General features: G+C 37.1%; 2 protein-coding genes across 4 annotated transcripts in view; both read right to left on the reverse strand.

Annotated features, from left to right (window-relative positions):
• Nucleotides 1-677: 677 nt before the first annotated feature.
• mdkb (midkine b) lies at nucleotides 678-7643 on the reverse strand. The gene is made up of 5 exons (XM_068724054.1): nucleotides 7536-7643; nucleotides 4714-4802; nucleotides 3222-3395; nucleotides 1988-2146; nucleotides 678-1135 (listed from the first exon to the last, which is right to left on the reverse strand). Exons 2-5 carry the CDS (start codon nucleotides 4799-4801, stop codon nucleotides 1116-1118), a joined length of 441 nt encoding a protein of 146 aa, XP_068580155.1. The 5' UTR covers nucleotide 4802; nucleotides 7536-7643; the 3' UTR covers nucleotides 678-1115.
• Nucleotides 7644-9374: 1731 nt separating this feature from the next.
• dgkzb (diacylglycerol kinase, zeta b) overlaps nucleotides 9375-17116 on the reverse strand; it is a 41717-nt gene continuing 33975 nt past the window's right edge. For all 3 annotated transcript variants that reach the window (XM_068722927.1, XM_068722928.1, XM_068722926.1), the window contains 4 exons: nucleotides 15855-15975; nucleotides 13930-13966; nucleotides 12833-12932; nucleotides 9375-10226 (listed from right to left, as the gene is read on the reverse strand). In XM_068722927.1, coding sequence (XP_068579028.1) covers nucleotides 10110-10226; nucleotides 12833-12932; nucleotides 13930-13966; nucleotides 15855-15975 — 375 coding nt within the window. In that variant the 3' untranslated portion in view covers nucleotides 9375-10109. The remainder of the gene's footprint in view (nucleotides 10227-12832; nucleotides 12933-13929; nucleotides 13967-15854; nucleotides 15976-17116) is intronic.

A 17116-nucleotide genomic window follows, 5' to 3' on the forward strand; every position in this document is an offset into this window, starting at 1 on the left:
ACAAAAGTGAAACCAAAGCCACAGTTCATCGTTTGTTCTGGAGCAGAGAGAAGTGACTGAACTAGAGATCCACTGAACTAGTGACTAGTGACTGAACTAGACATCCACTGAACTAGTGACTAGTGACTGAACTAGAGATCCACTGAACTAGTGACTAGTGACTGAACTAGACATCCACTGAACTAGTGACTAGTGACTGAACTAGAGATCCACTGAACTAGTGACTAGTGACTGAACTAGACATCCACTGAACTAGTGACTAGTGACTGAACTAGAGATCCACTGAACTAGTGACTGAACTAGAGATCCACTGAACTAGAGATCCACTGAACTAGTGACTGAACTAGAGATCCACTGAACTAGTGACTAGTGACTGAACTAGAGATCCACACGTAGGGTTTGTGTTTGTGCTTTAAATGTTTATTATCTGTCAGCTTTATGAACGATGAGGACATTTGAATGTCTCTGCGATCAATGCTGGGGATCAGTTCGAGGAGGAGACCGGTGATCCCGTGTGGCTGATCAATAACACTGATTGAATCCTGTATTGACACCGTTTGTAGTGAGTGAAGCGTTTTCCTGTCATAGTATAGTATGTCATAAAAAGTCATAAAGTTATGTACAAACGTCTGGTCCTCAACAAACACGTAAACAAAAGAACAAAGAAAAGACGACGCTTCACCAAAACAATGTACAGTATTTATTTTGTTCTCAATAATCTATAGTTCAAAAAAATAGATTTCATAGAGGATTTATTTGTTTCCATTACAGATTAATTTCTAATTTTGTACATATTTCATAATTGGTTCTGAACTGGAGACTCTTCAGAACGGATGGATGTTAATTTAACATCAGCTACTGTAAAAAGCTTTTAGGACGACATTTACTGTTAAAACTAACTATGAGCTACAAGGACACAGTTATTAGTCTCTTCATTATTATTCTCATTATCTAGTGGAGAATTCTGGAAAAGCTTTCCTCACTTTAATCCAAAGAAACACAAACACATCAAATCAGAATAAAAAGTCAAAAGAGGCCGAGAATCAAAGGTTTTGGAGTCTCTCGTTCTGATGAAGAAGAGAAGAGGAGGAGGAAATCCGTCTTCTGTCCATCCTTCAGTTAGACTTCTTCTCCCCTGAAGAGAGAACAAGGATCAAAGAGTTCATTCAGTCGATCAATCCTCTAAAATCAATAATCATCTAAAATCAATCCTCTAAAATCAATAATCATCTAAAAGCAATCCTCTAAAATCAATAATCATCTAAAATCAATCATCTAAAATCAGTAATCTAAAATAAAAAATCCTCTAAAGTCAATGATCCTCTAAAATAAAAATCATCTAAAATCAAAAATCATCAAAAATCAATAACCATCTAAAATCAAAAATCAGAAATCATCTAAAATCAAAAATCCTCTAAAATCAATAATCATCTCAAATCAATCATCTAAAATCAAAAATCCTCTAAACTCAATAATCCTCTAAAATAAAAATCATCTAAAATCAATAATCATCTAAAATCATAAATCATCTAAAATCAATAATCAGAAATCATCTAAAATCAATAATCCTCTAAAATCAATAATCATCTAAAATCAATCATCTAAAATAAAAAATCCTCTAAACTCAATAATCCTCTAAAATAAAAATCATCTAAAATCATCTAAAATCAAAAATCATCTAAAATCAATAATCATCTAAAATCAATCACAGACGTAAAGATTTAATTTAGTGATGTGAATGATAGAATTCTGATACATTTTAAATTCCAGAGTGAAACTGTTAAAACTGTTTTCAAATTGTCCTGAAATGTAATTTGTTTTGTTGATTGGATTTGAGCAGATGGACTTAATACAATCATGCATGGAAAGAATTTCAACAGATTAAACTGCTTTAAGTAATTCTGTTGATTGAATCATGTTACAGGTGTAAGTTAAGGAAGCAGTTTAATGGAGCTGGTGTTTGAGTGCGCTGACTCTCAGCTCTCACCTCTGGTCTTCTTCACTTTGGGGGAGCAGGGTTTGGACACCTGGACGCCGAGTTGACACTCGGCGTTGAACAGCGCTCTCTTCAGGGTTCCTGACCGGCTCTTGGTGTTGGTGTCGGCGTCGCAGGATCCCCACGGACCGAACTTATACTTACAGTCACCTGGAGAAAAAACAGGAACTTTAAGGAGCTGGGCGATGAAACGGCTCGTGAACCTAGTCTGTGGTTTAAATTTAGTTTGAGGTTAACTTAAACCGATCAATCAATTCTTTATTCATCCAAGAATGACTTCCTGGTTCCTTCAGTTGATCAGCCTGAGATCAATATGAATAGATAATATCAATAAAGTGAATAAGATCAATATCTGGTTTGATTAATAAATTAATAAAGAGCAGATTTCTCTTTAGTTTAGAGAGTACCATGTAAATTCATCATCGTTATTATCGATTCCTTTTTAAAAGTAAAGTTTACATGTTGTACTTTTATCATCTCAAGTGACTTTATGTTGATTTATTTATTATGTATGTGTTGATTCTAAATGTTCTTCATCAATATATCTTCACCTCCTTATGAAGTGAGATATGTGCTATTTTATTTACTGCAGATGTTTACAGATGTTTAACAGAATATGTCGTTCCTCCTCCGTCCTGCAGAGGGCAGTGTTTGTTCATTCAGTCAGCTGAAGATCTAAACCAGGGATTCTCAACTGGTGGACCCGTTTTCAGTGGGTCGCGGACCTTTGCCTGGGAAAAAATAAAAATCCTGTGCTTTTATTTTGAAGGGGATTTTTTATGTAACGGAATTATTCACACTCCTTAACAGTATTTGGCGTTAATGCCTTGTAATGCTAATAGAAGAACAGCCACACATTTTGTTTTCATGCTAATTGAGTGAAACACAAGTGGGACAGCGACTACATGAGAGACGGATTTATTACATCGAGGACAGAAGAGGACAGAAGGAACAAGAAAGCATGAAGCCTCAAAACTGAAGCGCATTTGTTGATCAATCAGCAGCAGATAAACACAAAACTATTCCTCTGTCAATGACTCTATGAGTAGAGAATGAAGAAGACATGTCGACATCAAACAGACCACAGCTAGAGCTAAGGCAAGGTCTCAGGTGTGTGTGTGTGTGTGTGTGTGTGTGTGTGTGTGTGTGTGTGTGTGTGTGTGTGTGTGTGTGTCAGGTCTCAGGTCTCAGGTGTGTGTGTGTGTGTGTGTGTGTCAGGTCTTACTGATGTCCTTCTTCCAGTTACAGGGGATCTTGCAGTGGATCTTGTCGGTCTGGTCTCTACAGGTGGCCTCTCTCAGACCGTCTCCACAGTCTCCGTGTTCAGGGACACATTTCCCGTACTGAGTCTCTGCAGCGGAGCATTCTGAAGCCGGCCGAGTCTTCTCGTGTTTCCCACCTGGTGGAGGACAGAGTCACAATCAGAAAAAACAAATCATAAAATATTCTGCTCACAAACTAAGCCTCGATTTTGGCGTTTTGTCTGTCTCCATCTTTGTTTTTTATCAACCAGTGAACAGGAAGTGACCATATCTGGACTGAGGAGGAGTGACGTAGAGACCTGTCAATCACTGTGTAGGCCCGCCCCTAAATCGTCCCCTGCTTTATGGTGTGTTTGACTCTAAATGTCAGGATGACTAAATGAACATCATGCTGTATTGAAGAAGACTGTAAACTAGAGATTGAGACCATAAACTCATGTTTACAATGTTTACTGAGGGAATAAATCAAGAGAGAAGTAGAGTCATTTTAGACTAGACTTCTATACAACCAGAGGAGTTGCCCCCTGGTGGACACTAGAGAGAATGCAGCTCTAACACGTGAAGAACTGAAGAACTTTTAAGAACCAGAGGTTTCTAACGCTGCATCACTCAGAGATTCAAACTCGGGCCTCAGTAAACAGGTGGTTAACGTGATGAATTCAAACATAAACACTTGCTTATGTTTAGGTCTGTGTTCAGATTTCACCACGTTATGAAGAAGAGAAGAATCGCAGCGATCGACACGGAACAACGTGCAAGAAGAAGTTGAACTTCAGAGAAAGAAAAGACTGAAATGTGATCTTGAGTGTGAGGACGAAACAAACCGGTAGAACCAGATGAGGCCTGAACACGTGTTCATCAGGTTCATGCTCATTGTCACTCAATAGGACACAAACTGTACATTCCTGCTGTCATGAAATGCATTCTGGGAAACGTGAAGTTCAGTCAGAAGCAGACAGACAGGCTGAAGAAAATCACAACCTGTCATCTCAAAAATAACTGCTGCAACATGTCGAATCTGCAGATTCAGTTTGTGCACTAACACTCAAACGTTTCTTAATTGATGACATTAATTAAATTCAGTGGTGGAAAGTAACTAAGTACATTTACTTTAACTTTTACTTTTAAAACATTACAAAATGTGACGTGTTGTTACCAAATTATCTGTAAAAGCTAAAACACATGTTTTCATCAGTTATAATAATAACAACATGTACTATCCTATAATATCTCAGGCTGCATTAGAGTAAAGGTACGTCAGAGTAAGTACAGTAAGTACTTTGTGATTGTATATTTGTACTGCTGAACATCAGCATGTTAGCATTTAGCTCAAAGCAGCCTCACGCAGACGTTAAGTCTGGTTATATATTGAATCTAACATAATAATAACATAATCTTTGCAGTTCTTTAAATGATATCAGATTGAAGGGTTCTGCTTCACTGTTATTGAAGTACCTTTGTGGTTTTTGGCTCTTCTGGTGGCCTCGGTGGGGAGCGTCAGAGCCACGAGCAGCAGCAGCGTCACTGTCAACAAACGTCGCATTCTGCAGAGACACAAACATGAACATAAAGAGATAATCATGAAACATGAAACAGGATTAAAACGCAACCAGAAAGATGTAAACACACTGCAGCTGTGATGTAACGTTCAGCCAGGAGCATCAAGGGGCGCTACCTACCCACACTAAAGGCAATATTAAGGTTTTACTACTACTTAGCATTATTATGAAAATATTATTACTTGCTGATAATAGTTTGACAAACATGTTCTTTCTATCATATAACACCTATCATATAAACAACAAATACAAAGAGACTTCAAAGGAAGAGACACAAAAATACACACGTCAACTACAAGCAGAGGTCAAAGAGATGCAAAACAACTACAGAAAGATTACACAAGGATGCAAAGAACTACAAAAAGAAAAAAACTAAAAAGAAATGCCACACCATTAATAACAAGAGAATACAAAGAGATGTTAAACAACTACAAAACAGCTACAGAGAGACCTGAAGCAACTGCAGAGACTATAAAGAGATGACAAACAAATACATAGAGATGCTAAAACTTAAAATAAAACTACAAAGAAAGATGCAAAACAACTACAAAAAACAATTTAAAGAGATATAAGACAAATACACAGAAATGCATAAAACTACAAAACTAAATAAACAACTACAAAGAGATGTAAAACAACTACAAAGATACTTCAAAGAGATGTAAAACAACTACAAAGTGACTTCAAAGAGATGTAAAACGACTACAAAGACACTTCAAAGAGATGTAAAACAACTACAAAGTGACTTCAAAGAGATGTAAAACAAGTACAAAGATACTTCAAAGAGATGTAAAACAACTACAAAACAACTGCAAGGAGATGAAGAAGGTCGACAAAGAGCCTCCCAAGTATAAAAGATTTGTGCCTCTTTCTCTCTGGGGGTCTTGCTCTTTTAATGCGGGTGGGGGGTTTCAGCTGCACCTCTTTCAACACTTTGATCTGAACAGAAAAGTTGTTCTAAATCTGTAGAAACTTGCCTGAATTGCTATCTGAGTTTCTATCTGAGTTTCTATCTATGTATTTTTAATCTTGTTTTGCGGCGGTCGTAATCTTCATGTTTGTAGCGTGATACGAGCCGGTTTGGCCTTCTAGGGCCAGATGGTCCACGTTTAGTCCAAATCTGCTCCCTTTTCAGCCGCGGCCCCCCAAACCTCACAACCCTTAAGCCCAATAATCTGACTATTGTAGTCAGAGCGGCATCAGGATTATAAAAGTAGGCTAATGTATTCGGATATTGTTCCTGTTGTCACCACAGACTCTTGTTATTATTCTGTTGTTCTCGTCGTGATTTAAAGAGTTTCCTTCAAACAAACATCCATCAGCTCAGAGGAGGAGATGCAGCGGGGCTCTCGGCTCCACTTTGAAAAAAAAGAGAGAGTCAATTACCCACAAAGCACCTCTTTCCCTCTCTGTTATTGTGCTGAGAAAATGACAGCCTCCTCTTTCAGGCCTCAATTAAAGCAATGGTCCTCTTTCACATGTCAGCTGGCAGAGCAAATCCTGCTCCTCTCACTCCTCCTGCGGCCTTTTATGAAGAGAGAACCGGGTCTCAGCAGGCCTCCAGTCTGTCCTCCATCAATGAAGAGGAGGGGGGGGGGGGGCAAGCAGCAGCCTGAAAGAGCCCTTTAGATTTCCCCTCAAAAGAATACTGATTCATTGGCCCAAAACAAAGCCTCTTCTAGCCTGGTTTCATTTCTCTAAAGCCCCCCCCCCCTCAATGAAAACGTATTTGCATAAGAAAACAATGAGATGTCAGCATGAGGAGGAGGAGAGGGATGCTCCCTTTGGTTCAAAACTAGCAGCAACATTCAGAGGAAGTTCCTCTGAATCTCAGGTTCACTCTCACATCCGGAGGGAACATGAAACTAAAGACGTTTTTAAATTCATTTAAGATGTGAACAGATTCAGACGAAACAAAGACGAAGAAACGATGAAGAGGAGACGCCGAAGAGCACAGACACGTTCAAAAAAAGCATTTTAAGATAATTCACCGATTTTTAATCTCGTTTCTCCAAATGATTTTCTGTTGGAAGAAAAGTGACTTTTTGGAGAATTTTAGATAAAAATATAAAGTTAGAAATGCACGAAAGAATTAGAGTGTAACTCCTCCAGCTGACTGTAACAACAACAACAACAACAACAACAACAACAACAACAACATGAAGCTCATGGAAACATCTTCTAGAAAGGATTTCCATTTTGTGGAAAATCACAGTAAATATTAGATAATATAAGATTATATATAACTAACTCAATCTTCTTTGTTTTAAATTAAGAGACAAAAGGTAACAATTACAAAAATAAACATTAAAATCATAAAGCATATATATATTACAAATCACCATTCATCACCACATACTCAGAAATGAACTGAACACAAGAAAGAAGACTAAATATAACTAAACTTCTTCCATATTTTAAGATATAATATGTAATATAATAAAGATAAAATAAGTCAGCTGAAAGATTTTTTCAACTGTAACTAACAGTTATTATGTTTATCACAGATTAATCTACAGATATGTTTATTGATTACAGGTCAGAGTTAAATATATCAAATATAATTTAATATAAATCACATTTATATATATATATATATATATATATATATATATATATATATATATATATATATATATATATATATATATATATTTATACATAAATGTTAATAAATGAACTCAGATTCAGTGAAAAGTGAAAAAGATCAAAACTCACTTGCTGAGCTCAGAGGAGCAGCCGGTCGACTGAAGAGAGGAAGACTTCTGTCTCTGCTGCTGAACACACACACACACACACACACACACACATACACACACACACACACACTCTCACACACACACTCTCACACACACACGCCCTCATGGTGACATCACAAGCTTTAATCCAAACACTGAGGAACAAAACAAGCTCAGCTCATTAACATAAAGTGAAGAGTGTGTGTGTGTGTCTGTCTGTCTGTCTGTCTGTCTGTCTGTCTGTCTGTCTGTGTGTGTGTGTGTGTGTGTGTGTGTGTGTGTGTGTGTGAGGTAACACTGACTGAGCAGGTGACTCACAGGTGAGTTTCACTGGGTCACAGTTCATCTCTGACGTTCTGCTTTACTTAAAGAAACAATGAAGACGTTTAAAGTTCTCATGTTTTATCAAATATATTTATTATCTTCAAATGTCACTTCAACACATCGAACTAGTTCAATGTAGACGTTTCTTTAGTTCGTTCATGAATATGAAACGTCTTCATGTTCATGTTTTTATTATTAAGACAGAAATCTGAAGGTAAGAAACCTCAAACTCCTTCATGGAGGTCACTGTGTAAAACCTGCAGAGGAGGACCTTCAAGTCCTCCTTCAGGTCCTCCTTCAGGTCCTCCTTCAGGTCCCTCAAGTCCTCATTCAGGTCCTCCTTCAGGTCCTCCTTCAGGTCCCTCAAGTCCTCATTCAGGTCCTCCTTTAAGTCTTCCACCAAGTCCTCCTTCTGGTCCCTCAAGTCCTCCTTCTGGTCCTCCTTCTGGTCCTCCTCCAGGTCCTCCTTCAGGTCCTCCTTCAGGTTCCTCAAGTCCTGATTCAAGTCCTCCCTCTGGTCCTCCTTCTGGTCCTCCTTCTGGTCCCTCAAGTCCTACCTCAAGTCCTCCTTTTGGTCCTCCTAAAAGTTCTTCTGGTCCTCCTTCTGGTCCTCCTAGAGGTTATTCTGGTCCTCCTTCTGGTCCTCCTAGAGGTTATTCTGGCCCTCCTTCTGGTCCTCCTAGAGGTTATTCTGGTCCTCCTTCTGGTCCTCCTAGAGGTTCTTCTAGTCCTCCTTCTGGTCCTCCTAGAGGTTCTTCTGGTCCTCCTTCTGGTCCTCCTAGAAGTTCTTCTGGTCCTCCTGGTTCTCCTTCTGGTCCTCCTAGAGGTTCTTTTGGTCCTCCTTCTGGTTCTCCTACGGGTCCTCCTAGAGGTTCTTCTGGTCCTCCCTCTGGTTCTCCTTCTGGTCCTCCTAGAGGTTATTCTGGTCCTCCTTCTGGTCCTCCTAGAGGTTCTTTTAGCCCTCCTTCTGGTCCTCCTAGAGGTTCTTCTAGTCCTCCTTCTGGTCCTCCTAGAGGTTCTTCTGGTCCTCCTTCTGGTCCTCCTAGAAGTTCTTCTGGTCCTCCTGGTCCTCCTTCTGGTCCTCCTAGAGGTTCTTCTGGTCCTCCTTCTGGTCCTCCTAGAGGTTCTTCTGGTCCTCCCTCTGGTTCTCCTTCTGGTCCTCCTAGAGGTTCTTTTGGTCCTCCTTCTGGTTCTCCTACGGGTCCTCCTAGAGGTTCTTCTGGTCCTCCCTCTGGTTCTCCTTCTGGTCCTCCTAGAGGTTCTTCTGGTCCTCCTTCTGGTTCTCCTTCTGGTCCTCCTAGAGGTTCTTCTGGATGTTTTTTTGTTTAAACAAAATGATTTTAAATATGTGAATGTGTGTTCATTGTTTAATTGTCTGTTTCCTCGTGATCTGATGTGATGATGTTGATGTAAAGGAATAACGATGACGATGATGATGATTGATTGTTTTTACATATTCAACTCTAAATAGAATAATTTCATTTTCCTCTCAATATACTTAGCGACATGCTTTTTATTGCAGGTCACTCAGAAATGATGAAGCCAAAGCAAACTGTCATTACTCATATCATACAGCATGACGTCGTTCTAACTATTAATGTCGTTTATTACTAAAACAAACTGCTTTGGCTGAACACTGACGAGTCTATCAGATACACACACACCACACTAAAGCTTCCTGCTGGCGGCCATTTTGCTTTACAGTTATGTAACAGACAAAAAAACAAATCTCATACGTCGACTGAAATATCTAAAATTCAGTCTGAAGCAGTCGAGTTTGATCTCAAAGCACAACCTGTTTTTATTGTTTAATCTCTACAAATAAATCATAAATAGCTAAATTCATCTGCGTCTAAGTTAAATATTCAACGTGTGAACAAACACTTATTTCTGTCCAGTAAACAAACACAATGAGATGAATAATCAGTGTGTCTCTGACGTCTCCTCCATAAACACACATTCACACATTCACAAACGCAGTTTGAAGCAGATCTGTGAGTCTTTGTGGCCTCGAGAGACAAGTTTGAATTCACTTTAGTGTCCAGAGTTCTGATTTTAGTTTGGACTGAAGTTAAACTCGACTTTACCAGAAAGAAAAACATCATAATAATAATAATATTAGTAATAATAATAATAATAATAGCCCATGTCAATGTGTCTCCTGCGTCCTCTGTTCTCTTTGGACTCTTTAGAGGTTTGAGAGGAGAAAAGCTGAAATGACTGAAGGACTTCAGACCGCCGTCTCGTGGTCCTCCCTCTGGATCATCTGGTAATGTTGCCGGTTCTCCAGATATTCAGTCAGTTCCTGGTCGTCGGCCTTCTCAGCGCGATGTTTGGGAGTCTCGCCCTGAAACACAAAGGATTTTAAATATTATTCATATACATATATATATATATATATATATATATATATATATATATATATATATATATACACACATATATATATATATGTGTATATATATATACACATATATATATATGTGTGTATATATATACACGTATATATATATATATGTGTATATATATATATACATATATATGTGTATATATATATATATATGTATATATATATGTATATTTGGATGCTTCTAGATCCAAATATTCAAAGATATTAAGTTAAAAGGCTCAAATATTGATCTGATTATTAGAGAAGTTCTTCCCTCAAACGATGGTTTTGATGATATCATCAAAATGTATCTGGAACGCTGCAATTTAGGCAAAAACACTAGTAGTGTAGTAAAGAAACACAGTAAAGAGACGCAGTAAAGTACAATAAAGAAGTAAAGAAATGCAGTAAAGAAACACAGTGAAGTACTATAAAGAAATAAAGAAACGCAGTAAAGTACAATAAAGAGACGCAGTAGAATAAAGTACTAAAACACAGTAAAGAAACTCTCCACATGTCCACTTGTACATAACTTTACATACTTTTCTCCTAAAGATTTAACACTTTTGTAAATGTCTGGATCAACACTAGAATTTAAATGAAACCTCTCTGGGCTTTAATAATGTTTGTAATAAATGAGCCTCTACTTTAGATTGAAGGGGACAATATTCCATGTTTCTTATTGCATCCTACATTAAAGATGTATAATTCATTTTCTGCAAAGGAAAACATTCAAAAGGCAATAAAATATTCTTAAAGGTTACTATTAGAGCTACAGAAGGTGTTGATGAAGAGATAGATGACCAATAAATAGATGAAGAGATACATCAATAGATCGATGGTGTGAGAAATGAAGCAGGGTGATAAAAACCCACTCCTCTCTAACTCTTCACACGTAACACATGAACTCTTTTCATTCGCTGGAAGAGAAGAAGAATAAAAAAAACTGAGATTATGGGCTGCTTCCTGTTACCACTACCTTCACCATGGTAACGGTGAGCGGCAGCCATTGTATGTGTGCCGGGGATCCTGTGGCGCTTCGTCTCTCAATGACACACAACATTAATCACTTTAAGAAGTGGGTCAAACTGAGCTGGAGACCCTTTAAAAGAGTCGCTGGGATTCAGGCTGGAGGTCCCTGAACGCATCACTGAGCCGCCTCATGCGGCAGGAAGCTGGTTACTGCTGAGTGTCAAAATAATGTTTCACCTGTTATCAATAACAATGTTCTTATGTGTTTCACCTGTTATCAATAACAATGTTCTTATACGTTTCACCTGTTATCAATAACAATGTTCTTATACGTTTCACCTGTTATCAATAACAATGTTCTTATACGTTTCAACTGTTATCAATAACAATGTTCTTATGTTTCACCTGTTATCAATAACAATGTTCTTATACATTTCAACTGTTATCAATAACAATGTTCTTATTTGTTTCACCTGTTATCAATAACAATGTTCTTATATGTTTCACCTGTTGTCAATAACAATGTTCTTATTTGTTTCACTTGTTATCAATAACAATGTTGTTATATGTTTCACCTATTATCAATAACAATGTTCTTATTTGTTTCACCTGTTATCAATAACAATGTTCTTATCAATAACAATGTTCTTATACGTTTCAACTGTTATCAATAACAATGTTCTTATATGTTTCACCTGTTATCAATAACAATGTTCTTATTTGTTTCACCTGTTATCAATAACAATGTTCTTATACGTTTCAACTGTTATCAATAACAATGTTCTTATGTTTCACCTGTTATCAATAACAATGTTCTTATATGTTTCACCTGTTATCAATAACAATGTTGTTATATGTTTCACCTGTTGTAAATAACAATGTTCTTATATGTTTCACCTGTTATCAATAACAATGTTCTTATTTGTCACCTGTTATCAATAACAATGTTCTTATGTGTTTCAACTGTTATCAATAACAATGTTCTTATGTGTTTCACCTGTTATCAATAACAATGTTCTTATATGTTTCACCTGTTGTCAATAACAATGTTCTTATGTGTTTCACCTTATCTGTTAAGAAACACAGTAGAGTAAAGAAACACAGTAAAGAAACACAGTAGAATAAAGAAACATAATAGAGTAAAGAAACAGAAACACAGTAGAGTAAAGAAACGCAGTAGAGTGCAGTAAAGAAGATCCAGACAAACATTAGGTGGCGCTAATTCTTCAGTTGATGCCCTTAAAGAGGACACAAGAAGATCTTTAAAAGAGCGTCAGTCAGACATCATGATGCTCTTTTGTTTCATTTAATAACTTCATCTAGAGACACCATGGCAAACTGCTGTCAGGTTTCATGAAGTCAATAACTGAAAACGTTTCTCTACTTCTGGGCTTCTTAGTGACTCTCTGGATGGACTCAAAGTTTGAGTTCCAGACTTTCAGAGAAATGTTGTAGAGAGGTGGGAAGCTTTGAAAGTCTCTCTTCAGGTGGGAGGAGTCACTCCCCTCTCACCTGGCAGGTGGAGTGTGTTCCTCACAGTTTGAAAGTGTCAGTGTGTGTTACAGGTGTGTTGCAGGTGAGTGATGGTTTACCTGCAGGTCGGTCTTCATGAGCGACGCCCCAGCCTCCACCAGGTAGTGACAGATGCTCCTCTGAGAGGAGGAGGCGGCTTTGTGGAGCGCCGTCTCACCTCTGGAGCACAAAACATGAATATTAATAACACAGTTTTATGAAGGTAGATTTGTGTCTTTATTACGCAAACAAACAAAAAATGTTTTGAAAGCAAATTTCTCGCACTGCAATCAAAAATCAAGTTAGTAAGTGAAAATATATAAACTGAGAATACATTATTTGTTAGTTTTGCTTATGAAACTATCATTTTTGGTTGCAAAACAAAAACCTTTTCTTAAAAAAATAATAATTTTGCTTTAAAAAAACCCCCTTTGCTTTCAAAACGAAAAGCTACGGTTTCAAAACCAAAACCAAAACGTAAAGCTACGAGTTGAGTTTGGACGTAGTGGGCGGGGCATATGCTGCTGAATGAGCCAGGAGTTTCTATTGGTGGGTTTGACTTGGATCCCGGCATCTACTTCCACTGTAGAGGTTACTGTGATGAGCGGCATGGAGGTAAGTTGACATTATATTGCTCTGTTAGCACTTCACTTTGTTTTCATGTTGTTAGTGTCGTAGAGTCTCTTTTTTTAAAGAACGACATGAGGTGTTGTTGACATGAAGCTTCACTTTCTGCGTGCATGTAACGTAAGTCGAACCCACCAATAGAAACTCCTGGCTCATTCAGCAGCGTATGCCCCGCCCACTACGTCCAAACTCAACTCGTAGCTTTACGTTTTGGTTTTGGTTTTGGTTTTGAAACCGTAGCTTTTCGCTTTGAAACGGTAGCTTTTTGTTTTGAAAGCAAAGGTTTTTTTTTTTAAAGCAAAATTATTTTTTTTAAAGCAAAGGTTTTTGTTTTGCAACCAAAAATTATAGTTTCATAAGCAAAACTAACAAATAATTTATTCTCAGTTTATACATTTTCACTTACAAACTTGATTTTTGATTGCAGTGCGAGAAATTTGCTTTCAAAACATTTTTTTTGTTTGCGTAATAAAGACACAAATCTACCTTCATACAGTTTAAAGTATTCAGAGAAAGTCTAAACAGGTATTTTAAAATAAACTTGACTCACGTCTCCTTCTCCGTTATGTCCAGGTGAGACGTGGGCACTAACAAAAACACATAAAATGCATTTAGAAACATCAATAATCTGTATTATCTTTATCTTTAGAATACAATATGAACATGTATAAATATATATAAGAACGATTAATTGATTCAAGTGAACAAACCAACAGAATGTTTATAAAGCCAAAGATTATAAAACGGCAGAATATTGATGAAATCAAAACTTTGTTACATTTAATGTCTGAAGATGTTCCAAAGTTGTTTGTGTTCAGGTTTGCACATAAAAAACACAATAATCATAACAGATGTGATGTTCATACAAAGACATACAAACACACTTTTGCCGAAATTAACATGAATCAGAAGTAAGAAACAAAGACGAAGCAAGAGATAAAGGAGTTAAAGGAGCTAAAGGAGATGAAGGAGCAAAAAGAAGATGAAGGAGTTAAAGAAGATAAAGGAGTTAAAGGAGATAAAGAAGATAAAGGAGTTAAAGGAGCTAAAGGAGGTAAAGGAGATAAAGGAGGTAAAGGAGATAAAGAAGTTAAATGAGCTAAAGGAGTTAAAGGAGATAAAGGAGCTAAAGGAGATGAAGGAGATCAAGGAGTTAAAGAAGATAAAGGAGATAAAGGAGTTAAATGAGCTAAAGAAGATAAAGGAGATAAAGAAGATAAAGGAGATAAAGGAGTTAAATGAGCTAAAGAAGATAAAGGAGATAAAGGAGTTAAATGAGCTAAAGAAGATAAAGGAGATAAAGAAGATAAAGGAGATATAGGAGCTAAAGGAGATAAAAGGAGCCAAAGGAGATGAAGGAGATGAAGGAGATAAAGGAGATGAAGGAGCTAAAAAGGAGATAAAGGAACTAAAGGAGCTAAAGGCTAAAGCTAAACACTTTATTAAATAAAGATAAGGAAACTAAAAAGTGGACAGAAATGATTTCAAATGTTGTTCAATTAATATTTATTTTAAGAAAATAATCAAATGTATGTTGTTATATGAACAATAAAAACATCTGAATGTATTCCTCTAAATTCAGAATACAAGCATGTGGATGTAGAAAGAGAACAACTGGTCTAAACTACTCTGTTAACTGAGAACCAGCTTACAATTATTATAAAATAAACTGTCTTTAAATCATATTTTTAATAACAGTGCCTAGAAAAAGCTTTAATTTGGCCTTTTTTTTAAACACTTAACAGAAAAAGACTTTAAATGTCAAAGTGAACAAGTCTTTTTCTGCTGATCACAATAAACAAGTGATAAAATAAAACACAAATACTTCCATGTTGGTGATACTTATTATAATACTTATTATAAGCACTGTAACACAGGAGTAGGAGTGTCAATGTGCTGCTGGCGCCCCCTAGTGGACACACTGCACTGACTTCACTGGAGTTTCTCTACAAACAAACTTAAATCGTCAGAATCCTTTTAAACGTTTAAATAGAAACTCAGAGACATGAGAACAACAAACATCTATTTATAACAGATCTGCATTCTAATGAAGCACAAACGTGATTATAGAAATGATTCACATTTAAAGGCATGAAAGTTTTCACTCAATAAGAGACAGAAGAGCTAAAGAGGTCGGAGATAAACAGGAAACAACAAACAGGAAACAAAAATCAGGAAACAACAAACAAAACAGGAAACAACAAAAAGGAAACAACAAACAGGAAACAAAAATCAGGAAACAACAAACAGGAAACAACAAACAACAAACACATCCTAAACTCATCTACTAGTATTGTATTTACTGCCTTTCATCTCATTACATTAGAAGTATTCCTTCATACGGTACTCTGGTGTTCTCCTGATTAATACAGTGAGTGTACAATGTGTATACAGTGTGTGTACAGTGTGTATGTACAGTGTGTACAGTGTGTGTGTAGTGTGTATATAGTGTGTTTGTGTGTGCGTTTCTCTCACCGTGGTCGATGAGGTACTTGAGGATCTCTCTGCTCTCGTTCAACACAGCGTGATGCAGCAGAGTGCAGCCGGCCTCGTCCTGCAGCAGGAGGTCTGCTCCCTGCTGGTGGAGCTCCGTCAGCTGCACCACAACAACAACAACAACAACAACATAGTCATCAACAGCAACAACAACATAGTCATCAACAGCAACAACAACAGTCATCAACAACAACAACAACATAGTCATCAACAGCAACAACAACATAGTCATCAACAACAACAACAACATAGTCATCAACAGCAACAACAACATAGTCATCAACAACAACAACAACATAGTCATCAACAGCAACAACAACAGTCATCAACAACAACAACAACAACATAGTCATCAACAGCAACAACAACAACATGGTCATCAACAGCAACAACAACAACATAGTCATCAACAGCAACAACAACATAGTCATCAACAACAACAACAACATGGTCATCAACAACAACAACAACAACATGGTCATCAACAGCAACAACAACAACATAGTCATCAACAGCATCAACAACATAGTCATCAACAACAACAAAAACAACAACATAGTCATCAACAACAACAACAACATAGTCATCAACAACAACAACAACATAGTCATCAACAGCAACAACAACAACATAGTCATCAACAGCAACAACAACAGTCATCAACAGCAACAACAACATAGTCATCAACAACAACAACAACATAGTCATCAACAGCAACAACAACATAGTCATCAACAACAACAACATAGTCATCAACAGCAACAACAACAACATAGTCATCAACAGCAACAACAACATAGTCATCAACAGCAACAACAACATAGTCATCAACAACAACAACAACATAGTCATCAACAGCAACAACAACATGGTCATCAACAGCAACAACAACATAGTCATCAACAACAACAACAACATGGTCATCAACAACAACAACAACATGGTCATCAACAGCAACAACAACAACATAGTCATCAACAGCATCAACAACATAGTCATCAACAACAACAACAACAACATAGTCATCAACAACAACAACAACATAGTCATCAACAGCAACAACAATAACATAGTCATCAACAGCAACAACAACAACATAGTCATCAACAGCAACAACAACAGTCATCAACAGCAACAACAACATAGTCATCAACAACAACAACAACATAGTCATCAACAGCAACAACAACATAGTCATCAACAGCAACAACAACATAGTCATCAACAACAACATAGTCATC

This window comes from Cebidichthys violaceus, unplaced genomic scaffold (genome assembly GCF_023349555.1).
Source record: "Cebidichthys violaceus isolate CVI_PGR_0920_01 unplaced genomic scaffold, fCebVio1.0.p SCAF_3, whole genome shotgun sequence".
Taxonomy (NCBI): Eukaryota; Metazoa; Chordata; class Actinopteri; order Perciformes; family Stichaeidae; genus Cebidichthys; species Cebidichthys violaceus.